Consider the following 25,165-nt stretch of genomic DNA (forward strand, 5'->3'; position numbering starts at 1 on the left):
GGAGAGCGGTCCCCAAGGCGGAGCCTCCCTCCGGGGCCCCGGGTACCGCTGCCCCCACCGGGAGCGGGGAGGCGGGCACCGCGCTGCCCTCCCTCCGCGCCCGGCCGGCCGCGTGGCTTGCGGCTTATTTTCCCAGCTGGCAGGCGTCGCGCTGCAGACAAGGGAATGCCTGTGGTGAGTTGTTTATTTTGTTGAAGTTTGCGGTGGGCCGGGGGGACGTGGGGGGCGAGCGGCAGGCAGCGGCCCGGGCTGTTGTATTTAGGTCTCCGTCCACCTGTGTGGTATAAATTTGCCAGCCTCCGGGCGGCAGGGGGCCGGGGTGCGAAAACCCCAGCTGCTCCGCAAGGGCCCCCCTCGGCCACTTGCAGATCTAGAACCACGTTTGATTCTCCGCTCCCGGAATCCGCTAGATCCTGGCTCACACTCCCCCTCTCCCCGAGTCCCCGATCGGTGCCCCTGGCTCCTAAGGGCGGTCAGCAGCCGCCACCCCGCAGCCATGCAAGTTCCTCCCCCAGAGGACCAGGGAGCTGGGGTTTTGATGTGAGGGGCGGCTCCGTGGACTTAGCGGGAACTTGTTTTGGCTGCTTCTGGCATGAAGTCCATGCAGGGTCTGCCCGGGGCTCCAAACAGGGATCCTGGCTGGCCAGCGTTCCCCAGACCTGAGGCTGCGGGGAGGTCTGCTGTTGGCTCCCCCGGGGGGGAACCCGGAGGAAGCCCAGGGACTGAGGGCAGTCACGGCCGCGGCTGGCTGCGTTTGCCTGGAAGAAAAGCCTAAAACACATTAGCGCGAGCCGGGAAAGCTTTTAAGGCCCTTTTCGGGGAGCGAGTGGCTGGCTAATGAGAGGTTAATTCTGTTTCGAAGGGAAGGCTGCGCTGGTTTCCTGAGATAAATGGACAGGAAGCGCATTACCTCCGCGCGCTGGCAAGCGGCTCCCAAATGCTTTTTGCACCTGCCGCTCCGAGCGGCGCGGACGGTGGCGGCGGCGCCCGCGGGGACCGGGGTCCGGCGCTGTGCGCTCCGCTCCGGGTGATGCGCCTCCCGCGCGCCCCGGGCCTCTCCTCCCGGGGGCGCAGCGCTCACGCCGGGCTCCGGGGCCCTTCTCTCACCCCCAGGTCCTGCGTGCGCCCGAGCTCCGCGGCTCCCTGATCCCGCCCAGCCCCCTCCAGGAGCGGAAGGGTTAAACATGATGTAAGTACAACCCAGGATCTGCTTGCCACTGGCCAGCGGTCTGACTCCCGGGCTATTTCAGCCCCCGCTTTCCGTACACTGTGGACTGGGGTGGGGGGAGGAGGGAAGAAAGGGGCGGCGGGGGAGCCCTCATTCTAGAATCGGTTGCACAAATCGCAACCCCGGGTCTGAGTCCTGGTTCCTAGATGCCCCAGTTGATCTGTTCAGCAGACAGAGACCCTCGTATTAGATTGCTGGGAAATGGAAATATATGAACTGGGGTGCAGAAACAGAAACCTCATCTTGTTTAGAGTCCACCGGTGTTGCTGGCATGCGTTTTAATTCTACCCACTTGTGCATCATCCCTATTTGTACACTGTTTTGGGTTCATCTTCCCTTCTTGAAAACAAAGACGAAGGGAGAGAGAGAGTACAAGTGGCAAGAATCGGGGAGGATTTATGAGTTGTACAAACTGTCACTTCACGGTATTTTTTTCTTATTAAAATGTAAAACTTTTATAAGTCATCAATTTTATGTCTGTGTCCCAGCTCCTCCCCCTAGATTTTTCTTTGTGGAGTCTTAATGCCCTACTCAACTGGCAGCATTGGGGCTGGAGGAGCGGATGTAACCATTCACAGTAGAGTCTAGGCAACCATTCACCACGCACGCTCTTGCTTTCCGAGCGGACTCGGGATCTTGCTAGCAGGCCGAATTTACCCAGCCAGTGTGTCAACTGAGTTAAAGTTTTGAAAATATGAACCAACTTGCGGTTTAATTGTGAAAATTAACATTTTCCTCTTGCCGGCTGAACACTTAGGCGGCAATAAAAAAAAAGTGAATTGTTAGGCTTATAAATCTTGAACTTGTCAAATTTTACAACAGAGGAGCAATAAAGCACCTTAGAAGAAATGAAGTTTTTCCTCTAGAGCAGTTCCACTTCACACCAGGATTTGCAGTGACTGGAGGGCGCCCTCTATTGATAAGAAAATCAAGAGCACCCATGTACTTATGGAACAGGATGGGGCCCGGGTGGGGGGAGGGAATAAAGGTAGGAGGGAAAGTCATAGAAATCACCAGGGGTGAAAAGACAAACTAAACTGAATTTGATCCTTATCTCTTGGTTGTGTGTTTTGAAGTATGTTCAATTCAGTGGGATGCTTCTTTATAGCGGTGGAATTAAATCTTATGTTAAAGAAAAAGAAACAATTTAACTCTTATTTTTTTTACCAAAATAATTTGAAAAGGTGTTTACATTTCATTACTTTTAAAAGATGTTTACCAAAATTTCACTAATTTTATTTCATTAATAATATGTCATAATTGCAAGAGAGTAAATTTTTGGCCTAATAGTATTTACCCTATAGTATTATCTAAAAATCATATCAGCTAACTCCCCCCAAAAAAAGTCATGTCTCCAGTCAACGGTGAAACTATTATCTAGCATATTGTGGACGTATGCAAAGCTTGGAGTATATCACGGGCAATGAAAGGTGTGTTTGCCACTTGTGTCATCATAGTATGCAGTAGGTAATGAAAAGTTACAGTAAAAAGATAGCATCCTTTATTAAGGATCTAGTGGTTTTTTTCAATTCGTAATGGGTCTAATAAGTAAGCTGGGGTGATGGGTTTGCCCTCAATTATCCTTGGTCCATTGATTTGCACATTGTTACATGTGGAATATTTACATGTCCGCGGTTGATACACAATCCCTATTTAGAGATCATGAGTAAATGTAGCAGGTAGAGTTGCCTACTGCGACTTGGATATACTGTGAGTGAATTCAGAATGGCAGCCCTGAGCTATCTGGGGAAAGGCAAAGGCGAGGACAGTAGGAAGTGGCTCCCAGACTTTGAAGCCATTCTAGAGATTAGATACCACTTCACACCTACTGATAACAAGTTAGGACCTATTTTCAACCCCTTTTCTGATCATTAGCTTTTCTCCTCGTTTCGTGGCCCATCCAATTGCAAAAGTAGAAACTGAACTGTCATTTAATTAATCTGCTATGAATTTGTGGAAAAGCCACTAAGCAACAGCAAATGATGGCGTAATTACTCTGCGCTGCGTTAAAGGCTGGCTATCCTCATTAATCTAATTACACTGTAAAGTGTAACCGAACACGTCGAAGTTCTCCAACTCTCAGACCCCGCCCAGCCGCTTTCAGGGAGGGAAATGTCAAAGGCAGAGCATTACCGGAGCCACGCACTGCTGCCTGGCACCTTCCCAGTCCATCTGATCCGTTCCGACCCGCGGATCACTTTCTGATTTGCAAAGTGGCTGGATGCTAGCTTTCCCCGCAATAGGTTCGAAAACGCGGTTCTGCAGAGGTGATTAGGAGCGAAGGAATTTGCCACCTGGCGCTGGATAAAAAGCGCCCTATTTTCCTCCAAAGAGCTGGAGGTGGAAGGGCAGAGTGGGGTGATTTTTAAAAAAAGGGGAAAAAAGAAAAATTTGGGAGTGGAGTTGAACCCAATAACATTCATTCTAGGAGCCGGTCAAAGGCCGGTTCCTTTGTAACGGCGGCCAGAGAGAGCGGTTGCCTCCTCTTTCTACTACATTCGGGGACGCAGTACATCGCGGCAGGGCGGACGGGAGAGGAGAGAGAGCGGGGAAGAGGCCGGGCCGCCCGGGCGCGGTAGACGGGACGCGCAGCGGGCGGGCGCGGAGCTCCTACTGAACCGCAGAAGGCAGGAGGCGGCGTGGAGGGGCGGGCGCTCTGGGCCCCGCAAGCGGCGGGCTGGGTCCAGCGGCCTTGCGCTCGCAGCCAATGGGATGGGAGGGCGGGGGTGGAGACGGCGCGGATTGGCTGGCGCGGGGAAGGCGGGGCCGCAGTGAGGGGCTGAGATTGATGGGTCCGGGCGCCGCCGCGTAGAGATCCGGGCGGCAGGCCGCTGCTCGCCGTGGCTGGGTGCGCCTCTTGCCGGCCCACGCCCGCGCTCCACGCCCGCGGAGCCCACGCCGGCCCGGGCCGGGCGCTCGCGCTCTCGGGGCCGGACTCCGCACTCGCTCACGGTCTTTGTGTCTTCTCTCCTCCCGCTCCCGCTCCCGCTCCCTCCGACCGCCGCTGCGATGCCGCTGCGCCCCGTCGTCGCCGCCGCCTTCTCGCTCCGCCCGCGGCGCGCTGCTCGCTGCTGCGGCGGTGGCGGCGGCCCGTCCCCGACGCGGGCCTGAAGGAGGAAGAAGAGGAAGCGAGGCGCGTCCCCCGGCCCATGCCGCAGCCACGGCCCCGGCCCCGCCACGGCGCCCGCACCGCCGCCCTCGCCGGAGCCCACGGGACCTGCATGGACGGGCATGGGCTGGAGAGCAGCACCTTCCTGCGCCGCCGCCGCCGCCGCCTCCGCCGCCGCCTCCGGGGCTGAGCCGCGCCGCCGCCCCCGGCCCTGCCCGCCGCCGCCGGCGCCGCTGCTGCCGCTGCTGCTGCTCAGCCTCGGGCTGCTCCCCGCAGGTACGGGCGCGTGCGCGCGGGCCCGGCGCAGGGCCGAGCGCTTTGTTCGCGGCCCCCGGGTCCGAGGCTCCGCCGGGGCGGGGGCGGCGGGCGGGCCGGGCGAGGCCTCGCGGGCCCCGGGCGGGCACGTTGGCCGGGCTGGCGGCGCCGCAGCGGGAACACACACACCCGGGGCGCCGGGGAGGCCTCTTCCCCCCCCCCTCCCCACCCCCCCATCCCTGCGGCCCTCCCGGCCCCAGGCTCGGACCGTGGGTGAATCTCCCCTCCAACAGCCGCCTGTCGGAGGGGTAGGGGGCGGGCGGCCGCCCGGGACAAACGCTCCGGAGGCTTTATTGCTCCCCGCGCTGGTGTTTACCGAAAGGCACGGGATCAGGTTTCCGCGCCGCCGCCGCCGCCGCCGCCGCCGCCGCGGGGAGACAAGGAGCCTTGTGCTGCCGCTGCCCTGGGGTGGGGGTGGCGGCGGCGAGGCGCAGAAATCGCACCAGATGGAAAGATTTTTCACCAGCGTTTGTTAAAACTGGAGGTTAATGTCGAAGTAACTTAACATGTCTTCAAACAAGGGGTTTCTTTCGTGTTTGCGAAAGCTGCTTTCCATCCAGCTTTCCGTGTCTTTGGGAAAGAAAACTCGTGCTTCGTGGCTGGCTGGCTGGCTGGCTGGCTGGCTGCGTGTTCCGGAGGGGTTGCTTGACAGATCCGCTGCCTTCAGGAGGCCGATGCTGCTTCCCCCGTGGAAGCAGCGGTGAGGAGCCTGTGATACTATGTGTCTGTTGAAAATCCTCTCACTGACACAATGTTAAGTCTCAAACTTTCTCAATAAAACGGGGGGGGGGGGTGAATATCTAGGATGCTCTTTGCAAACTATGACCACTTCTAGGAGTTAGTTAGTCTAGACAAGTTTTTAAGTGCGAAATTGAAATAAATTGATTTTTTAGTTGGAGAACTGTTTGTCGTTAGATACGTTTCCCTCCCCCTCTCCCCCCGCATCTTTTTGGTCCTGTATTTGTATGATAGTAGTCACAATGCTCAGATCTGGAGAACCCTGAACTTTAAAAGCCACCCAAGTGTGGGGGGTGGGGGGTGGCGGGGAAGGGTAATTTTTATTAAGTCATACCAGCCGGTGCTAAAAACCCTGGAGGTCTTCTAAGAAATGGGGGTGGGTGGGAGTGGGGGGGGGGAGGGGATGTGGCATTTGAGGAGAGGGGTTTTAATTTACTTTGTGTAACTTTGCATTGTGATGGAACAGCAGCTGCATTTTAAGTGTCACTTGGGAAAACAAACTGAAATCTTACTGAAGAATGTAGTGATTAAGCCTTTCAATTAGTGACTTTAGAACTTTGGAAAGTAATGTCAATCTGCTTAACAGTTACATGGAAAAAAAATTCATGACATGTCAAAAGATATAGTCGGGGTTGTTTTGTGTGGGGGGAAAATGTGTCTATAATGTTCAGGCGTGGGCTTTTTTTTGAAATGGAAATTGGATTTGCTAGGTGGGACTGTGTGCCCCTCCTGTCCGCTGGGATATTGTTTCCCTTGGTTGCTGTAGGGTCCCATGACAGGATTGGAATGTGGTCTTTGAGGATTTCTTTGCTGGCCCATGAAAGACCTAAGAAGTTGGTTTTAAAGGTTTAGAAAATTGTGGTGCCTTCGTTCAAGAACTAGCAATGTGAAACTCCTCTCAGTATCTTACTATGCCCTGGCTAAAGTCACCATCAGATTCTACCCAGAATTGCTGTGGTGAGTGATTTCTGAGGACAGCTTGTCGGGAGTGGAGCAATTAATCTGGCTATAGAAAGGAGGCTCCTTTTGAGAGATTTCTTTGAAGAGCGGTGCCATTGAAATGCAGGGGCTGTTTCTCAGAGCAGGGAGCCTAGCAAAGTGCTCTCTGCAGATGGGCCACCATATGTTTTATGCCTGGATCCATATAATTTGCCTCAGCGCCCCATATGGCTCCATATTTCACTTAATTCAGCCTCAGCATATCTCGTTTCTTTTATTATAAACTGGTGATTGTGCTGCAGATTCACACGTGCAGTCCCGGCATTGAGGAAGCTGTTTTAAATGGTGAGGTCTTTATGTCTGAATCATTAAGGAGAGAGCTCTACGCCTGAGAATCCTTTCGCACTTTCATTAACTAGAAGGAAAATGCTGTCACTCTGACCACAGATGATCTGACTCAAGGAAACAGATACCTGTAACGGCAGATTTTGAACTCTGCCCTTAAGAAATAAAAAGGGGTGCTTTTATTTGCCTTTTCTTCTCCTAAGCAAACCTCGGCAGTTCATGACTGGCGATCCAGTATGGGAGATGCTTACTCACACACCTCATGGCCTTCTTGGCTACATCCCTGAGATTGTTTCTGCTCCGCATTGTCTTGGCATTTTGACAGGAGGCTTACTTTACCGCCTGCAACAGGCAAAGTGTGCATTGTCATTATAAATTCATGAAGCCTGGATATTTTGGGTGTATGCTGCAAATTAGTCATTCTACAGGAGCCTGCGATGAGGCTGAAACTGCTGACCCAAATGCACTCTCACTCTCATTAGCTTTTCTCCCTCCAATCATCTCCACTCCAAAGGGCTGTTAGAAACCTCATCCAAACAAAAGAGCTCAAGGAGTTCTGTGTTATGTGAGATTTCTCAAAGGAATCAGCACCTGCCTGCTAGGAAGAAGGAATGAGGAAGGAATGGAAAGAGGAGCTGGCCTCTAAATGCTGCTGCTTTCCCCTCCCAACAATTGCATCTGCATTGCCATGCTCTTCTGACTTTTGATATTTTATGACTATCTGAAATAATTATAAGTAAATGTACGCTCAGATATATTTTATAGACCATAAAAAGAACAAATAGGCACTGCCAGTTTAGCGGAAAGTTCTTGTGCTGTCACTTATTTGTAGTCTGAGGGCTCTTCATTGCTGAGTGATTTGGGCCCAGTTTTTATTTCCTTGCTTTCTGCTTGCTGTGAAAATGATTTAAAAGGGGAAAATGTGATACTGTAGTTACTTAAACCTTTTTTCTTTTTTCTTTCTTTCTTTTCTTTTTTTTTTTTTTTTTTTTTTTTTTTTTTTTTTTTTTTTTAGCAAGTACCATTTTGAGAGTCAGGAATATAGGGGACATGGTGTGTGAGAAAGGAAAACGGGATTGGAGGGAAGGCCCACTTCCTGGGCTTCATACCGCTGTGTATGCTCTGCCAGGACAAGGCCTTCACTTAAAATCCTTGGTTTTCCCATCTGTTAAATGGCTTTAATGACTTTGGGGTGTTTTGTTTGATTTTTTTTTTTTTAATTTTGCTTTTGGTTTTTTTTTGGGGGGGGGTGAGTAAAAGTAGTTGAAAAATGACTTGATCTACTTTGGAGAGAGGAATTCTATAAATATCAGCTGCTTTTGCTAACTTTGCAATGAGCAAACATAAAATAGGCCAGACACAAGATGTCTTTGGGATTAATATTTTATTTTTTTTTAACTCAAGTTAAAGTGACTATCCAATCAAGACTATAACATTTTTCCCTTTTTGGACTTTGAAATGTAAGAAAATGTTTGGGGAGATATCTTGAGAAGTGGTCATCTCCTACCCTTTTCTCTCCAGCTGAAGCCAAACACAGATTACAGGCTGTTTAATTTAGATGTAAAAGCAGTTTACTACTGAAAAGATTAAAAAATATCTTTAATCTTTATTTAAAAACATTTTTAGTAAGTCTTTATAAGATGAAGTCCTAAAGCTTGATATTATCCTGAACTTTGATATGCTTATATCTTTAATTACATATCTAACAGCACTCTATTGACTGTTTCCTTCCACCTAGAATAAGATATTTTATGCCTGAAAAAGGTCACAAAGTACATTTTAGAGCAATCTCCTCATTTCTCAGATGGGGAATGTTAGACTTGAGGAGATGGAGACTTGCTCCATTGTTCAGAGGCCTATAAAGAATGTGTAACACAAATACTGTTGCAGTTCCTGTCTATAAAGTTTAAGGTGGATGGCAAAGGAAAGAATTTCTCTTTTCAGTAATTCTAGTGTCCCACTTTATGGAGCAGAATAAAAACAAACAAACTGGTGCACGTGACTGACCTAGCATTGGCACTTCTTGAGATTTTTGTGCTTTGAGAGGTTTTATAAATTTTTATGTGAGGAACTAGTGGCAAATCATCATTTGAAAATTGACTTTTTAAAATAGTAGGGCAGTAATACTTGATTTTCCATTACTTCATTTCATCACTCTGCTGGAGCCATTAAGTTTATATGAATTGTTGATTTAAGGAGAAAATCATTCAGATAACTCTAAGAATTCTGTTGTGTTTAAGGGGAAAAAAATAGTTGGAAACATCTGTTTCTGCAGTGTGATTTCAGTGTCCTTTTTGTTTAGTGTACTTTTCCTGGTGGGACTGTTTGGGAGCTGGGATCCCAGGGTGATGGATATCAAGGGAGAAGTGAATACATAGCTTGGTCAAATGTATCTCTATTTTTTTAAGAGAACATTTATACTTCATGAAAACCAGGAGATTAAGTGACAGATGGTAAACAATTTGTTGATAAACCTCTATCAGGAAATGCAGAATAATTTAGTGCCTGGATTTTTTTTTTTTCTTCTTGTTATTCTTTCTCTGTTAGCTGTACTAGAATCAGGTAAAGATGTTTTAGCCAATCATGCTATATTGTAGGGGTTTCCCCTACCTGAGTTGTGGAAGTTTTAATTGTGGTTTTGTGCACAGACAGTGCTTCCCAAAGCAAATTACTTACGCAGTTTTCAAAATCAAAACAAAGTTCACATCTTTTGCTTGGCCTTAGAGCAAAGGAATCTTTCTCAAAATCCATAAACAACAACAAAGTTGGTAAAATTGTCATGTACAATGGCCGATGCTATAAAGTTTTAAGTTAACTGCATGCAGTTTTTCTCCCAGTGGCTTAATTTGTGAGACACAGAAGCACAATGCAACCCTATTTCTGAAAGCCTTCTTAAAATAGGAGGATATGAAATAGAACAAACAGTCCCCAGAGGAGAATGTCATTTTCTCATGTAGCTCAGGAAGTTATGAAGCGTTTTAAAAATGTGTGGTCTTACCTCTTTCCCACAGGTGACTGCCAACAACCAGCCCAGTGTCGAATCCAGAAATGTACCACAGACTTTGTGTCCCTGACTTCACACCTGAACTCTGCCATTGACGGCTTTGACTCCGAGTTCTGCAAGGCCCTGCGTGCCTATGCTGGCTGCACCCAGCGAACTTCAAAAGCCTGCCGTGGCAACCTGGTATACCATTCTGCTGTGCTGGGTATCAGCGACCTCATGAGCCAGAGGAACTGTTCCAAGGACGGACCCACATCCTCTACCAACCCTGAAGTGACCCATGACCCCTGTAACTATCACAGCCACTCGGGAGTCAGAGAACTCAGGGGAGGGGACCAGAACCCTCCTAATTACCTTTTCTGTGGCTTGTTTGGAGATCCCCACCTTAGAACTTTCAAGGATCACTTCCAGACGTGCAAAGTGGAAGGAGCCTGGCCACTCATAGATAATAATTACCTTTCGGTTCAAGTGACGAATGTGCCCGTGGTCCTTGGATCCAGTGCTACTGCTACAAATAAGGCAAGTATACTTTTTTCTTCTTCTTCTTACTTAGACCTTTCAGGTGTCTGACTCTTCAGACAACCTGGGAAAATTGAAAAGGAACTTTGGTCTTCTCGGCAAGCAGTGTTAGCTGGGTGAATGAAGGATTAAATGAAAATTAGCAAGGAGTTTCTTGGTGAAATTCTAGGGCTTATGAAAAATGTGTGTGTGAATTTGAATAGGCAATGATACAAAAAATAAAAAGTGAATGGTAATGTTGGATTCTCTTGGGAAAAGGCAGGCCTGTTTAATGAAAAATTGCTTTTTTCAGTGACGTCTTTTTTAAGTGCATTTGTGTATGACTCGAGGATTTCCATGTTTAGATTTATCAGATTTGACTGATGTAGGTTTTCTGAATAAAGAAAGCTGTGAAGCCTGAGGGCAATAACCCATCAGGAAATATATTTTATTGGAAATTTGGAAGCTCTGGTAAAAGGTAATGGTTATAAGCCAGCTTCCCAGTGGCAAACCTGAAAGTCTGTTAGTCACTGTCCTGTGGTGAACAAGGAAATAAGAATTGGATATTGTAGAGTAGTGATGTATAATCTCAGGATAACAATTTTAGTGAGAAGCTGAGAGGAAAATTGGCAAAATTAAGTTAAGCTTGCCCTTCCTAGCTGCCAGTATTGTAGTTCTTGTTGCTTGGTTGGTTTTAAAGAAACTAATACAGAATCCTCTAAATCAACTTTAAGGTGTCAATATCTTAGTGCAACGATTTTCAACCTTTTTCATCTTGTGGCACACAAAGTAACTACTAAAATTCTGTAGCACCCCTTGCTGATCACACACACACACACACACACACACACACGAACACAGGTATAATTTTGATTCATTTACACCCAATGGCTGTTCTGTTGGCTGTTGTCATTTTTTTTAAGTCAGGTATTGCATGTTTTAAAAATTCTTGCCCTGGCTAATGTGGTTCAGTTGGTTGAGTGTTATCCCATGCACCGAAAGGTCACAGGTTTGATTCCAGGTCAGGGAACATACCCAGGTTGCAGGTTCAATCCCTTGTTGGGGTGCTTTGGGAAGCAGCTGATCCATGTTCCACTCTCACATTGCATATTGTTTTTCTCTCTCTCTTTCTCCCTTTCTCTCCCTCCCCCCCCCCTCTCTTTCTCTCTCATAAATAAAAAATTTAAGAAAAAACATTCTTGCTAAGTGCATGTAGTACATGCTAGGAACTAATTGGGTTTTCAATCGCCAGTCGGCACTAATTCATTCACTAGTAGAGAGGTCACAAGGGTTTTCCATAATAAATAGTGTCCCAAGTAAGCAGCTCCTTCCCTTTCTCCCCAACCACAAAATCACACATGTAGACTATCATCTTGCTTAATTTCCTTTATTTATTTTGTTTATTCATCAGTTGGCTTATACTAAAATATAATTGACAAGGATCAATCTTTTGTAATACTTATGACTCTCCTTTTGATTCCAGGACACCCTCCCTTGCCTCCAAACCTGTGTGGTATATTTTTAAAGTGAATTTTAATTATTTTACTTGGCATTTTGTGGAGGGAGTTTGTAACACCTCCAGAGATATCTGGAGACACCCAGGGGTGTCACATATCTGAGATTAGAAGTCATTGCTCTGAACAAAGTCTATTACAGTGGTGCAGACATCTTAGGGGAACTGAAAAATGTTTACACTTCAGTCCCAGTACAAGCCCAAGCTGGCCTTTCCAAATCCTACATCTCAAATAAACTTTCCTTTTCTGGTTTTTATAAGTGTGCAAATTTTTATATCTGTACATTAAAATATGTACTTGCTATGTTTTGATGTAAAGTTATATAATTATGAAGTTTTAGGACAAGCCATGGCCAAAAATCCATCATTGAAGCAGTCAGGTCACAGAACCTGAGATTAAGAATTGGGGAAAACGTAACACTGGAAATTCAAGAAGGCAGTTCCATTGGGAATGGGGAAAATCAGCAACGATTGTGCAAATACTTGAGGACTTAGAGAGGTGGTGGTCTTTAAACAATACTATCGAGATTATAAGTGCTATGTGCATGGGAAAATGTTGGTTCAATGGAATTGTTGACACTGAATTGCTTTGTTTAGATAATTCCATTTCAGTTGTGGTTGAGCCTATCATAGTTTTTAGTAAATAAGCAAGTAAAAGGTACACCGTTTTATCTCTTAACAGTTTGTTAAGGATCAAAGGTTTTATCCATTCTAAAGAAATGAGGTTGGGGGTCTTGTCTTGACATAAATTCAGGCCAATGATGAGAATGCTTGGTCTTTAATTGCACTATTGGAAAGTATTTCCCCACATCTGGTTACCATGCTGTTCAACAAATTACTCCATAGCTTCACGACCTCTAGTAGTTGTTTTTTCCCCCTTTTTCGTTGTAACTCTCTCCAAAGCCCCCAGAAGCATCTGGAAGGTTACTGTTGAAGGTCTCTCTCAATGCTTGTTTGACCTCTGCTTATGAAAATAAGAGAAGACCTAAAATTTTGCAATACAATTTCCTTTTATCTACCCAGGGCCAAAGTAAAACCTATTAAAAAAAAAAAAAGTCTAAGCAATGAAAAAAGGATGGTAATAAAAGTAAAAACATTATGAGGCAAAAAGTACTTATGAAATAAGTTCAAAAAAGAATCTGTTTTTTCCCCCCTTGATATCTATGCAATAGTATTAAAAAAAAAAAAAAAAAAAAAAAAAAAACCTTTCAGAAGATTTTTTTTTACCAAAGCTTTGTACACATACGTAGACCAGCTGTTGGATAACCTAGCACTGCATTTTGCAGGTACTGGTCAAGTGTTTTTAATGACCCATGTGCTTAGTGTCATTAGCTTTAAGACTGACCAATGTTATTGATGAAACTGATCAGCTAGGATACTGAAGTCATATTTAAGCATCTACTTATTTCCCTGCCTTCAGCACTGAACTCAAGCACTAGACCTGGGTATTTGGGAAGTAAGATCCCTAAAACAATTCTTTATCCTGGAACCTGGCTTCTTGAGCAAGCACTTTCAAGCTTTTTTTTTTTTTTTTTTTTTTTAAATATATTTTATTGATTTTGTACAGAGAGGAAGGGAGAGAGATAGAAAGCTAGAAACATCGATGAGAGAGAGTCATCGATCAGCTGCCTCTTGCACACCCCCTACTGGGGATATGCCCGCAACCAAGGTACATGCCCTTGACTGGGATTGAACCCGGGTCCCTTCAGTCCCCAAGCCGACGCTCTATCCATTGAGCCAAACCGGTCTCGGCTACTTTCAAGCTTTGCTTTGTGAGCTCTACCTGACCTTCAATGCCCACTTTTCCTTATCACAAAAATACAAAACTTAGTTGGGGGATATGTAAACAACAAAAGGAAAGAAAAGTGTGAAGTCCTCTGTACTCCAGGGACCATTTACTAGCCATGCTTTCCCCCTTTCCACATGCAGGCAGTGAGCTCAGGGCAGCTGGGCCTGCAGTGCTGGCCAGTGCGGCCCGTCCCCCCATTTGTCACGGTGAGCGCAGGTGTGCTTTCTCAGGGCCTCCAGGGTTTTATGTCCTCTGCCAGCCTGCGAGGCTCCCTCTCCGGAGCAGACTGTGTGCTTGGCCATCTTGCCAGGCAGGAGTGTTCCGAGGCCAGGGCTGGTTTTTCATCTCTCCACCCCTCGGGGCTGCAGGGGTTTCTGGCACAGCTACACACCTGGGCTGAGATCCACATCAGCTCTGGGCCATCTTCCCCACCTTTGGCTTGGAGAGGCGGCGCTTCAGACCTGCAGGCACTGGGGGAGAGATGAGAGGACAAGCTCAGAACTGGCAGGGTTGGTTACTTGGGAAAGAAAAGCAGTTTTTGTTTGGGGGGAGGAGTAGTTCACACTAGGCTAGGGGCCGGACACACCAATGAATAAACAGGTCATCTGTGGAAGTGCTTGACTCCTTCCTGTACCTTCTCTTCCACATTCCCCTGGCCAGTCCCTCAGTTTCAACTCCTGTGTGCTTCTTTGTATCTCTGTTTAAGTGGGCGCAATAAAGATTTGTATATGCTGTGATTATAGAAAGTGATTTTGATACAAATTATTTTATGAAAGGATCTGTATTTTGCAAATATGCTATATTCCTAATAGGTTATAGTATTAAAATCACAGTTCTGGAAAAAAAATCAGTTCCTGAGGTGCATTTAAAATTACTTCTTTTCAAAAAAGTTTCAGGTATACATTTATTGCACACCTAAACAATGGTGTTATTTTAAAAAATTATTTTTTAAAAGTAATTTAGATACTTTTGCTTTGCTTTTGCTTTTTCTTTTATTGCATGTCCTTTCCCATCTCTTTAGCTTTTTTATCCTCCAATTTCATTGAGACAGAATTACAAATGTCGGGGGTGGTGAGCTGGAGATGACAGATTTTCCTGTGCTTCATCCTTCAGTGAGAGAAGGTGGTTTACCATAAGGCAGTTTGCATTTGGGAAAGAGTTGTGTTTTTTGCGCTTGACCAAGCCAGGTAATTGTTGGCCAGGTGAGTGGACACTGAGGTGCCTCAGATGTTCTTGCTGTCACCACGGGCCACCAGCTTCAAGTTATCCCCATTGGCAGTAGCACTCAACTACCCAAAGCATGAGAAGAGATCCTTACCCTTCAAGTTTCTCTCTATATATATATTTAAAAGTTCCTAATTATCCCTAATTCTTAAACTCTTTCTAGAAGTAATGAAAACTTTCACTGGGATGATGATGGGAGATACAGGAAGACTTAGTTCGTTTGGTTCATTCTTGCTTACTATGTACTTCAAACTGTAAACCCAACATGTTCCCTGGTTTGCTTGTAGGGTCCTAGAGCATGCATTGGGTCCTTTCTTTCTTTCTGGTGCCTCTTTGCGTGTAGCTGGCATATAAACCTGTATATGGCATGTAAACCTGTTGTGGATCATTCTGTTGGTTACAAAATCAGAGAGTTAGTGCCTGCATTATGAAGTCTTTCCGCTGTCATTTTAAGCATATCTCTGGATCAACGTTTGGAAAACTGTTCTCTCTTGACCCCAGGCCTAGGGCATTGTTTTTGGAGCCAAGTTTCTGTAACCCATCTGTTTTTTGTATCTTCACAGATAGATGCAGTGTGAGCTACACTGTGGACTAAGGTAGATGCTGCATCCTCCCGTCAGCAGGAGTGTTTTAAATATATGAACACTGTTCTTGCATGCAAGGGGACATTTTCTTTCCTTCCAGAGAGCACAACTGCTTTGCAGATACATTGTAACCGATCTTTAAAATCTGAGATTGCTCTTTATTTTGTTATGACTTATCTGTTATAGAGGTAATTCTTGCCATCTCTCTAAGATTTGCTCCTTGTCCTGATCCTCCTTGTTTTACAGAAATTACTAGAGTTGCTAGACTAGTTGAGGTATATTGAGGAGCAGGAGGGAAAGAGTTTTGCAGTTGTAGCTCCCTGCTTAGTATAATAATTTATCTGATAAAATTTATGACTTAGTTCTGAGTTTCAACCAGCAAGCATCAAAGCACCTACTGTGTGGGGGAGGTGTGGGATGAATGCAGGTTCTGCCGCATTCTAAGCACGTAAGTGAAATTTGCAGCAGTCAATGGAGAATTGTGGGGTGTAAAATCAGCCATTTTCAGGATTTTTTTTTTTTTTTTTTTTTGAACATTGGTGGCCCACATTTATAAGCTGGTTCCACATGCAACTACTTAGCAAGTTGTTGCAGGTGCCAAAAAGAGCCAGAGAGCCCTAGCTGGTTTGGCTCAGTGGATAGAGCATCAGCTTGTGGACTGAAGAGTCCCGGGCTCAATTCAGGTCACGGGCACATGCCCAGATTGCAGGCGCAATCCCCAGTAGAGGGTGTGCAGGAGGCAGCCAGTCAATGATTCTCTCTTGTCATTGATGTTTCTAGCTCTCTCCTTCCTTTCTGAAATCAACAAAAATATATAAAAAATAATAATGTGGTTTTTTTGTGTGTGTTTTTTTAAAGGGTCAGAGAGATGGGTTGCTGTACCCAGAGCACACTCCTCCATCCTGGTCACTTGTCTTGGGTCATTATTTTATTATTATTATTATTATTATTATTATTTTACTTCTGGAGTTTAACAGTCTTCCTTTCCATCCAGCCACTTGTCAAAGTAGCCCCTTATTTACACCCACATTTCCTCACCCCCCTACAACCTAGTAGGGTCTAGAGCCCTGGCTGCCACTTTTGGAAGGTTGTTGTCTTTGATTTAATCCAAAAAGCTTTCTAGAATTTGACTATCAGAGTCTTCAGTTTTTAAATTCACTTTTCAGGATTCTATCGCACCTTTAAAACTCATGAAAGCATGTCTTAGATATCCTTATCTAACTTGAATTTATTTATTGTAGAAACTATTGTACCATTGAAGAATAGTTTTAAGAAGAGCAGAGATCAGCTATAATTCCAGGTGGTAGTGTTCTTATTTGTCGTTTTTTGTTTCCTGCATGGCCCTTGTGTGTACTGGATTATCTAGTTTTAGGCCCAGGAACTACTCAACTTTGCTTTATATAGTTTCAGCAAATTGCCTGGAGGTAAAAAGCATTTCCAAATGCATGTGGGAAAGAAAGCAGGAAAAGGAGTATTAGCTGTATAGTGTAAGTTTAAGTAGAAAAGGTCACTTTGTGACATGAATGGGCCTACCTTGGTTATTCTTTGTGCTGTATTTTCCAAACAAGGTTCACCTTTATGTTGTCCGTACACATTAAAATATTCTGGTTAATGAGTCCTTTTACCCATCTTTCTATTCTTTGGAATGAAGAGAGACAGCAGATGTAAGTAGAAACTGTCTAACATTGTACCAGGTTTGTATCTGCCTCTTGTAAGGCCTGCATTTTAAATCTCCGGGACTACGTGCCATTCTGTCCCAGATGTGGTTTAGAAGGAGGAGAGGACCTTCCAAACCCCCCATTTGTAAGTGAAGTTAACCCAAGGCTTGCCCTGCCCTCGCCCGGCAGGATTCCATGTGTCCCGTGGGCCTCTGCCATTTTAAAACAGATCCACACTCCTCCATAGTTTAAGCCGGAGGCACAAGGCCAAGTCTGATGCACAGCTGAGAGTTAGAACTTGTTTTTCTGTCACATTTCCAAGTGTCTCTCTCTGCCCTGCTAAATTTTCTTTGAGTCAACATTTTGAGAGGAAGGGGTGAGAGGGAGACATTGGGTGGTTGGTACTTTTTTTGTTGGCTTCAGCTAACGCTAACCAAACAGTTCCTGCCTGTGTGGAATGTAGCATGCAAAAAGACCCACCTGCAGTGTTGAACAATGAAAAATGCTACCTTACCCATTTCATCTTTATTTGTTTTGACTGCAGTAGAACTTGCTCTTCCACTGTTTTGAATTTTGTGTTCTTGTGGGTGGGGTAACTTAAGGACTCTTGAAACTGCTCAGCCTTCTCAGTGAGTGGTAACTAACAGGAATAGCAACACACTTGTAAGATACAGAATTTAACTGACAGCCTTGCCCTGAAAGCGGGTGCTTTTGGGTCTAGAAAGAACTTCAGGTGAGACTGGTTCTGTGGAGAGAGGAGTTTTTTATGTCCTGGTTAGCTGGTTATTTTTAGAATTGGAGCCAAAAGAACATTTGGCTAATTCTGTTGGGGTTCTCTCAGTGTTGGAATATAGCATGTGTACTGTGAATAGAACTGATATGACAGCATTTCAGCACTCACTTTCATAAACGCTGAAATGGGGTCAGGGTTCAATCTTTCCATTTTAGGACGTGTGTGAATAGGCACAGATGTGTGCGCGCATGAGCGTAAGCAGTGTTGTCTCCCTGCCTCAGGAAAAAGAAGACAGAGGGATATTGTTTTTGTAGCATTCCTGGTAACTGACTTCTTGAAATATATGGTCAGGGCCTCTAACCACCTTCTGGCCTTTTTTTTTTTTTTTTTTTTTTTTTAATAACCCTGAGAACTCGAACCTAGAAGTGACAAAGTGTGAGTGTAGTATTGTGAAGACCATCAAGCCCTTTTATACCTTTTTAATCACCTCCCAAAACTGAAGGAGAAAAAAAAAAAAGATTAAAGAGGCTATGATTTCCTAATCCCCAACGGTTTGGGAAACAGCTGTGCTGAACCTAAGCCCAGAGCATTTGCCCAGAGACCCTCTGGGGCCTGGAATGCTGGCTTTGCCCCCACATCCCCTGAGGGGTGAGCTCCCTGAAGGGGAGGGGCAGACCTGCTAGGGCAGATTCTTACCCCTAGAGTTATGCTTAGGGCCCTGGCTCTCACCTTTCAAAATATGTTTAGCCTCTGGTCCACAGCAGTGGCAGCCTGGGCCTGTAGTGTTGTCCACACATGCCTAACTTCACATCGAGAAGCATAGTGAGTCCCTACATTTGCTGAGCTCCCTGTTTGCAAAGTCTGAGCACAACCAACCAGCAAGAAGCTCCTGTGGAGTTCTCCGAGTGGCTGAGACCGTAAGGACCAGAGGCCTTTTTCTCGTGGCTCAGCACAGCCCAGCTCTTGTCTGTACAAGGAAGCTAGCCAACTTCCCTGTCTCTGAGCCTATTTACACTTCCAGCCGTCCTTGTTTTAAGTGAATAGAAGTTTTACTCTTTGGAAGTGGGCGTTTTCGTGCCTGTCCCTTTGTGTGTGTCATTCCTGGGCCTGCTTCCCTCACTCTGGCATGCTCTTCGCAGCCTTGGAGCCCAGCGCTTCTGCCCTGGACCACCCTAGCAGCCTCAGCTGTGGGTGTCTTTCCCTCTGGTTTGGTTTCTTCTTTCTCCGTCTGCTGCCAAGAACCCCTCCGTCAGCCAAGGCGGCCCTTGTTCCTACACGTATTACCTGGGGCAACAGTGAAGAATAAATAAGCTGATCCATTCCGTTTCTCTGGATTCCTGTAAGTGTTCCTAGAACAGAGCTCTGTGGAAAGAGACTTTGAGGGGAGAGAAACCTGTTTTGATGTCTCTTTTAAAGGTAGCTGATTCTTAGTCTCATTCAAACCCTCAAAGGAGTCAAGGGTAAGATTTTTAATCTGCCACCCTCCTTTTAAACATGTATACTGTTTTGTCCTAGTCCAACACAATCATTTAAAAGACACTTTTGTTAAGTCTTACATTTAGTCTTCCTGTAGTAGATAGTTGATATAGAGGCTGAATAGTGATTGTAAAAGTTCACTTTAGTTCATTGAGATCACACCTTCTTGGCAAATGTTTTTCCTTTAATTTTAAGGAAAATTTTAAGTGACATCAGTTTGTTTGTTTTTTAATATATTTTATTGATTTTTTTACCAAGAGGAAGGGAGAAGGATAGTCAAACATCAATGAGAGAGAAACACTGATCAGCTGCCCCCTGCACACTCCCCAATGGGGATGTGCCCACAACCAAGGTACATGCCATTGACCAGAATCGAACCCGGGACCTTTCAGTCTGCAGGTCGACACTCTATCCACTGAGCCAAATCGGTTTCGGCTGACATCAGTTATTAACCAACCCAACATTTATTAAATATGCTACGTATAGGTAAGTACTCTCCTGGATTTTGTTTGAAATTGTTCAAACAGAATGTTATTCTAGATCAGTGGTTCTCAACCTTTCTAATGCCACAACCCTTTAATACAGTTCCTCATGTGGTGGTGACCCCCAACCATAAAATTATTTTTGTTGTTACTTTATAACTGTAATTTTGCTACTGATAATGAATCTTAATGTAAATATCTTTGTTTTCCGATGGTCTTAAGCGACCTGCTAGTGGTTCTCAACCTGTGGGTCATGGCCTGTGTTAAAGGGTCTCGGCATTAGAAAGGTTGAGAACCACTGATCTAGATGAATATGCTTTTTCTCTCCCCTGCTCCTAAAAATGGAAGAGACAGAGTTCTCCCACCTTTTATAACCAAAGGACAGGCACCTGCCTCCCAGCCAGGATGGGTGACTCAGCTCCCCCCAGATCCACATGTCCCGGGTTCCTGTCGCAGGGTGGGATGAGGCTGGGGGTGACCAGGAAAACACTGCAAGGAAGGAGTCTTCAAAGGCCTCTATTTTGCTGCTTCCGAGTTTCCTAGGCTCTGACTTCAGGCGTAAAGATCAGGTGTTTAAGAGCTGGAGATAGAGCATGTGTATTTCTTGAAAGCACGTGCTCTTTCTTGTTGGAATGGTTTCATTTTTGCTCACTCCACGGGACTGAATGTAGAGGCTCTATACCACGTACCTGTGAAAGGGTCCCTTATCCTCCCTCAGGGTCACCTATTTTTTCAACCTGTGATGCATCCAGAGAATTTGATGGAGGGGACATATTAACTAATTGTATGAAATAAAATTAATTTAGGTTCCTTTAACAAGCAGAATTTTAACCAGGTCCATATCAAAATTGTTTCCCCATGTTCCAAGCTAATTTCTGTGACAATTTCACTTTATTTTGCTGGTCCATTAATCCAAGAAAGGTGAGTCCCTTGACCGAGAAGTCCAGTTCTGGTGTTGGAGGGTTCCCGGAAGGTCCTGCACTTGCAGTGCCGAAGGGCCCTATTAAACACTGATAAATGTTTCTTCCAAAAGGCAACAAGCACACACAGTTAAGTGCACAACCTTTGGGGAATTCTGCTGTTTGGAAACCTGTGCAGAGCACTTTACAAGGCCATCGAGCTTGGGAAAGATCCGTCTATATCTTGGCAAGACAGTGCCTGAGTTTTCCTTTTTGTTGGCTCCCTCATTTTTTAAAAATGCATCCTCCCTGTCCCCCATCTCCCCACCCGCCCCCCCAAGAAAGGAGAGGCAGCTGCCTCTAAATTTTGATATTTCGCAGCAAACCTTGTCTTTCTTGCTTTCATGTGTGGAAAGGTTGATTTGTAGCTGCTATCTTTCTCTTCCTGATAGACCTTGTGGGTGGTAAAGATCTCAGGGAGTGAATATTAAAAATGAATGAGGAGAACTGGAGTAGTTTGTCTGAGGTGGGGTTGGAGAGGGTCTGGGTGGGGGAGGTTTAACAAAAGGCATTGATGTTTTAAATGCACAGAAATGCCATCCATCAATAATAAATGGTGTGGCATAGAACAGATGTGCCAAATTGAGTTATTACAGCATATGGATCTCTTCATAGAGGGAGGAAAGAAAGCAGCATAGCTGGTGTTTTTGAAATTATCTGAGAGCTTTAGAATATGATTTTGAATACCCTGTTTATATAAATCTCTGATAACTGCTAGTTGGAAATACAAAAGGTTGGAATTTCCGAAGTTTTTGAATAAAGTTTTAAAAGAGTTCATGTTTTTTCTGAAGAGGGAGACAGAATCTGAAAATGATTTCTGGCCCTTTATGGCTGAGTGCTTGCTGTTTAAGAGCTTGTATTGTAATTATATGAGGAATGAAATTGCATTACAAAACTTAAGTCACGTGAAACTATTAGCTAGTGTTTTCTACATTTACATGGATGGTGTCTCTAGGTACTAGGTACGTACTTAAACTACAGAGGACCACATAGGAAACCCCCTCATGCTTTGAGATCAATGCATCACCCTCAGCATTTTTGATTCATGAGCTAATTGTATACAGAGGCTCTGAGAATTATGAGAAATATCAGCTTCAGTGTCAAAACTTAAGTCACGTGAAACTATTAGCTAGTGTTTTCTACATTTACATGGATGGTGTCTCTAGGTACGTACTTAAACTACAGAGGACCACATAGGAAACCCCCTCATGCTTTGAGATCAATGCATCACCCTCAGCATTTTTGATTCATGAGCTAATTGTATACAGAGGCTCTGAGAATTATGAGAAATATCAGCTTCAGTGTCTCAGAGAAAATCACTCCCAGGGAATTGGACAGATAAAAATCTTTTAGATAAGCTGGAATATTTTGTAAGTGTGGATACCAATGCAGAGGTCAAGCTTTGAGTTTTACTTGATCTTTGCAAAGTGTGTCACAGGCATAGCAGGGGACAGTGTGTGAGGGTTTGAATGAGTCCTGGGTAGGAATGGGTGGGCTCGGTGAAAACAGCAGAGCCCTGGTAAGACATGTGGAAGGACTCCGCTCTTCTCACTATTGACCCACGCTTGCCTTTTTGGAAACTTCTGTGGAACTGGGTCTCTATTTTCCCAACAAAACTAAGTCCTCTTTGTTTTTTCTAAGGTGAACAAAAAGTCTTAATTCTTGCAAATAACAAGTCGGTTTAAATTTGAGTTTTGTTAGACTCAGAAAACAATTACTTAGTTGTTGTAGAAGGGTTTGTGGAATCTTTGGGAATGTTCTAATTGAAAACGAGGATACTGATTATATGAAAAATCTATTACTCTTATTTTAGCCATTTATATTAGCATGTTAAGCACCCAGTCACCAGTGTCTGACCCTATACTTTCTGTCCAGAAGAAAAACAGGCTGAGCGCTTAACATGTTAACTTTGAATCTTTCAGGTGCAGAATTTATTTGAATTAATCTTTTCACCTGCAAGGGATCCTAGCTTGCCTTAAAAGAAAACAAAACAAAAAAAAAAACACATCTTGTCAAACTGTCTTGAGAGCCACCAAATCTATTTTATAGTCTCATTAGATACCTCGCTCAAAGTCCCATTCACTCTGGGAGGTCCTATGTTTGGATGCACAACCAATGTCCTGAACTCATCCCTGTGCCCACTTTGGGCTGTTAAGGTGTTGAAATGGGAGAAGGCTGGTGGTGAAATTAAATTGTGGCTCAGGGTAATTAGGAAGGGAGAAATCCAAGCACTTCATAGCACATTGTCTGGCCTTAGTTGCAGCTGCAAACAACGGATATGAATTTAACCAGTTGCTGCAGTGCAGCTGGTTCAGATCTGGCTTTACAACTGGCTGAAGTAAAATGAAATGGCTGGAAAATTCCAGTCAAGTAACACCAGTGGGAACATGTGGGATTAAATAGTGTGAGCAAATGCTGGCTGAGTTCAGGAAAAAAACTTCAGACATAAACTTGAGGGTGGTGGTGAGGACTCAGAGTGAGAGAGAGAGGCGGGAGGGGGCCAGGGCATTTTCTGGCCTTTTTAACAAGGGTCTATTGTTTTGATTAGTTTCCTTGCAGGAGGTGGTTTCCTCCATCCAGAGTAATTTGTAGTGTGCTGGCCTGTCTACTTTCCTCCTTGACTGAAGTCACCTGATACTTTTTTTTTTTTTTCCTCCAAGAAGAAAGAAAAATAAGCTGTTACCTCAGTGACTGACAAGAACACAAATCTCACAGCGTAGGTTTTTGGGACCGTTTTCCCACCTCGTGAGACCAGGAGGTCCCCTTCCTTCCACCACCTGCACGGGAGATGTTGAGTGTGTTAGAGGCCTGGGTGCTCAAAGGTTCAGTTTTTTAAAATAATTGTTTTAAGGAAAGAAAGTGGGTTCACTAAAGGGAAGCTTTTGTATTGTCAGGTTTGCTTGTTTTTCTCCGTGAATTGTCTGCTTAATTTGGAGAATTGAGAGTTGGCTGGGAGGATTCTGGGAGGCTGAAGTGCCGTGTGCTGTGTGGGGGAAACATTTGCTGTAACTAGGTTTAGGGTATTTATTCTCCGCCAGTGCTTGGGAGCTGTATTTGCCAAGTGATTTTCCTGTCGCAGGGATTAGCCAGTCATGTGAAACATTTGATTAAGGGACTTAGAGAAATCTCTCCTGAGGCCCTTGCTTTGTAGCTGTGTGGTAGCTGTCGCTGGGATGACCCCTCAGCTCCCTGCTACGTCCCCAGTGGTCACAATTAGTGTTTAGTCGTGGGATTTTTTTTTTTTTTTTTACAGTCCAATGAAGAAACTTAGGAATCAAAGTTCTGGTAGGTATATTGTTAATTGCATCATTTAGAAAGGAATCTTTTCTTTATCAGAGCTCTACCATTCATCTGCTTACAGAAAGAGACAAGATATAAACCATCGCTAAAAACTGCCTGTATTCCCAACAGCAACACTGTTCTCAGTCAAGACACATTTTCCTCATGCACATTCCCTGGACTTGTGTTACATGTTCATTCTAAACATATAGGATTGTAATTTTTAGTTTTTCTCGAGCTATTCAACCCCAGAGTAAGGAAAGCTCTCGCTACAGAGGGAGGCACCGTCCTTTTCCCTCCCGCTGTGTTAACGCTGTGCATGTCCCTCCTCCCACAGATCACGATCATCTTCAAAGCCCACCGTGAGTGCACGGAGCAGAAGGTGTACCAAGCTGTGACCGACGACCTGCCGGCGGCCTTCGTGGACGGCAGCACCAGCGGCGGGGACGGCGAGGTCAAGAGCCTGCGCATCGTGGAGAAGGAGAGCGGCCGCTCCGTGGAGATGCACGCCCGCCACATCGGGACCACGGTGTTCGTGCGGCAGCTGGGCCGCTACCTGACCCTCGCCATCCGCATGCCCGAGGACCTGGCCATGGCCTACGAGGAGAGCCAGGACCTGCAGCTGTGCGTCAACGGCTGCCCCCTGAGCGAGCGCATCGACGACGGGCAGGGCCAGGTGTCTGCCATCCTGGGCCACACCCTGCCCCACACCTCCCCGGCGCAGGCCTGGCCCGGCCACACACTGGAGACGGCCAGCGCGCAGTGCCACGAGAAGATGCCCGTGAGGGACATCTACTTCCAGTCCTGCGTCTTCGACCTGCTCACCACCGGCGACGCCAACTTCACCGCCGCCGCCCACAGCGCCCTGCAGGACGTGGAGGCGCTGCACCCGCGCAAGGAACGCTGGCACATCTTCCCGAACAGCGGGCACGGGGCGCCCCGCGCAGGCAGCCCTGGGTCTCTCAGTCTAGGACTCACATGCTTGATCCTTGTTGTGTTTTTGTAGGGGTTGTCTTTTTTTTTTGTCTATAACAAAAATTTTAAATATATATTGTCATAATATATTGAGTAAAAGAGTATATATGTATATACCATGTATATGACAGGATGTTTGTCCTGGGACACCCACCAGATTGTACATACTGTGTTTGACTGTTCTCGCATATGTTGGATGTAGTGTTTTTTTGATTGTATCGATTTTATTTTGCAGTTTTGTGAAATGTTTTATAATGTCCCTGCCTGGGGACCTGTTAGAAAGCACTTTATTTTTTATATATTAAATATTTATGTGTGTA

General features: G+C 45.4%; 1 protein-coding gene across 1 annotated transcript; it reads left to right on the top strand.

The window, feature by feature from the left end:
• RGMB (repulsive guidance molecule BMP co-receptor b) lies at window positions 1-25,165 on the top strand. The gene is made up of 5 exons (XM_084882186.1): window positions 1-174; window positions 1,114-1,189; window positions 4,342-4,613; window positions 9,686-10,194; window positions 24,208-25,165. The coding sequence occupies exons 2-5, from the start codon at window positions 1,185-1,187 to the stop codon at window positions 24,874-24,876; spliced, it is 1,455 nt and encodes a 484-aa protein (XP_084738312.1). The 5' UTR covers window positions 1-174; window positions 1,114-1,184; the 3' UTR covers window positions 24,877-25,165.

The sequence above is a fragment of the Pipistrellus hanaki genome (assembly GCF_964339955.1).
Source record: "Pipistrellus hanaki genome assembly, chromosome: 4".
Classification (NCBI taxonomy): Eukaryota; Metazoa; Chordata; class Mammalia; order Chiroptera; family Vespertilionidae; genus Pipistrellus; species Pipistrellus hanaki.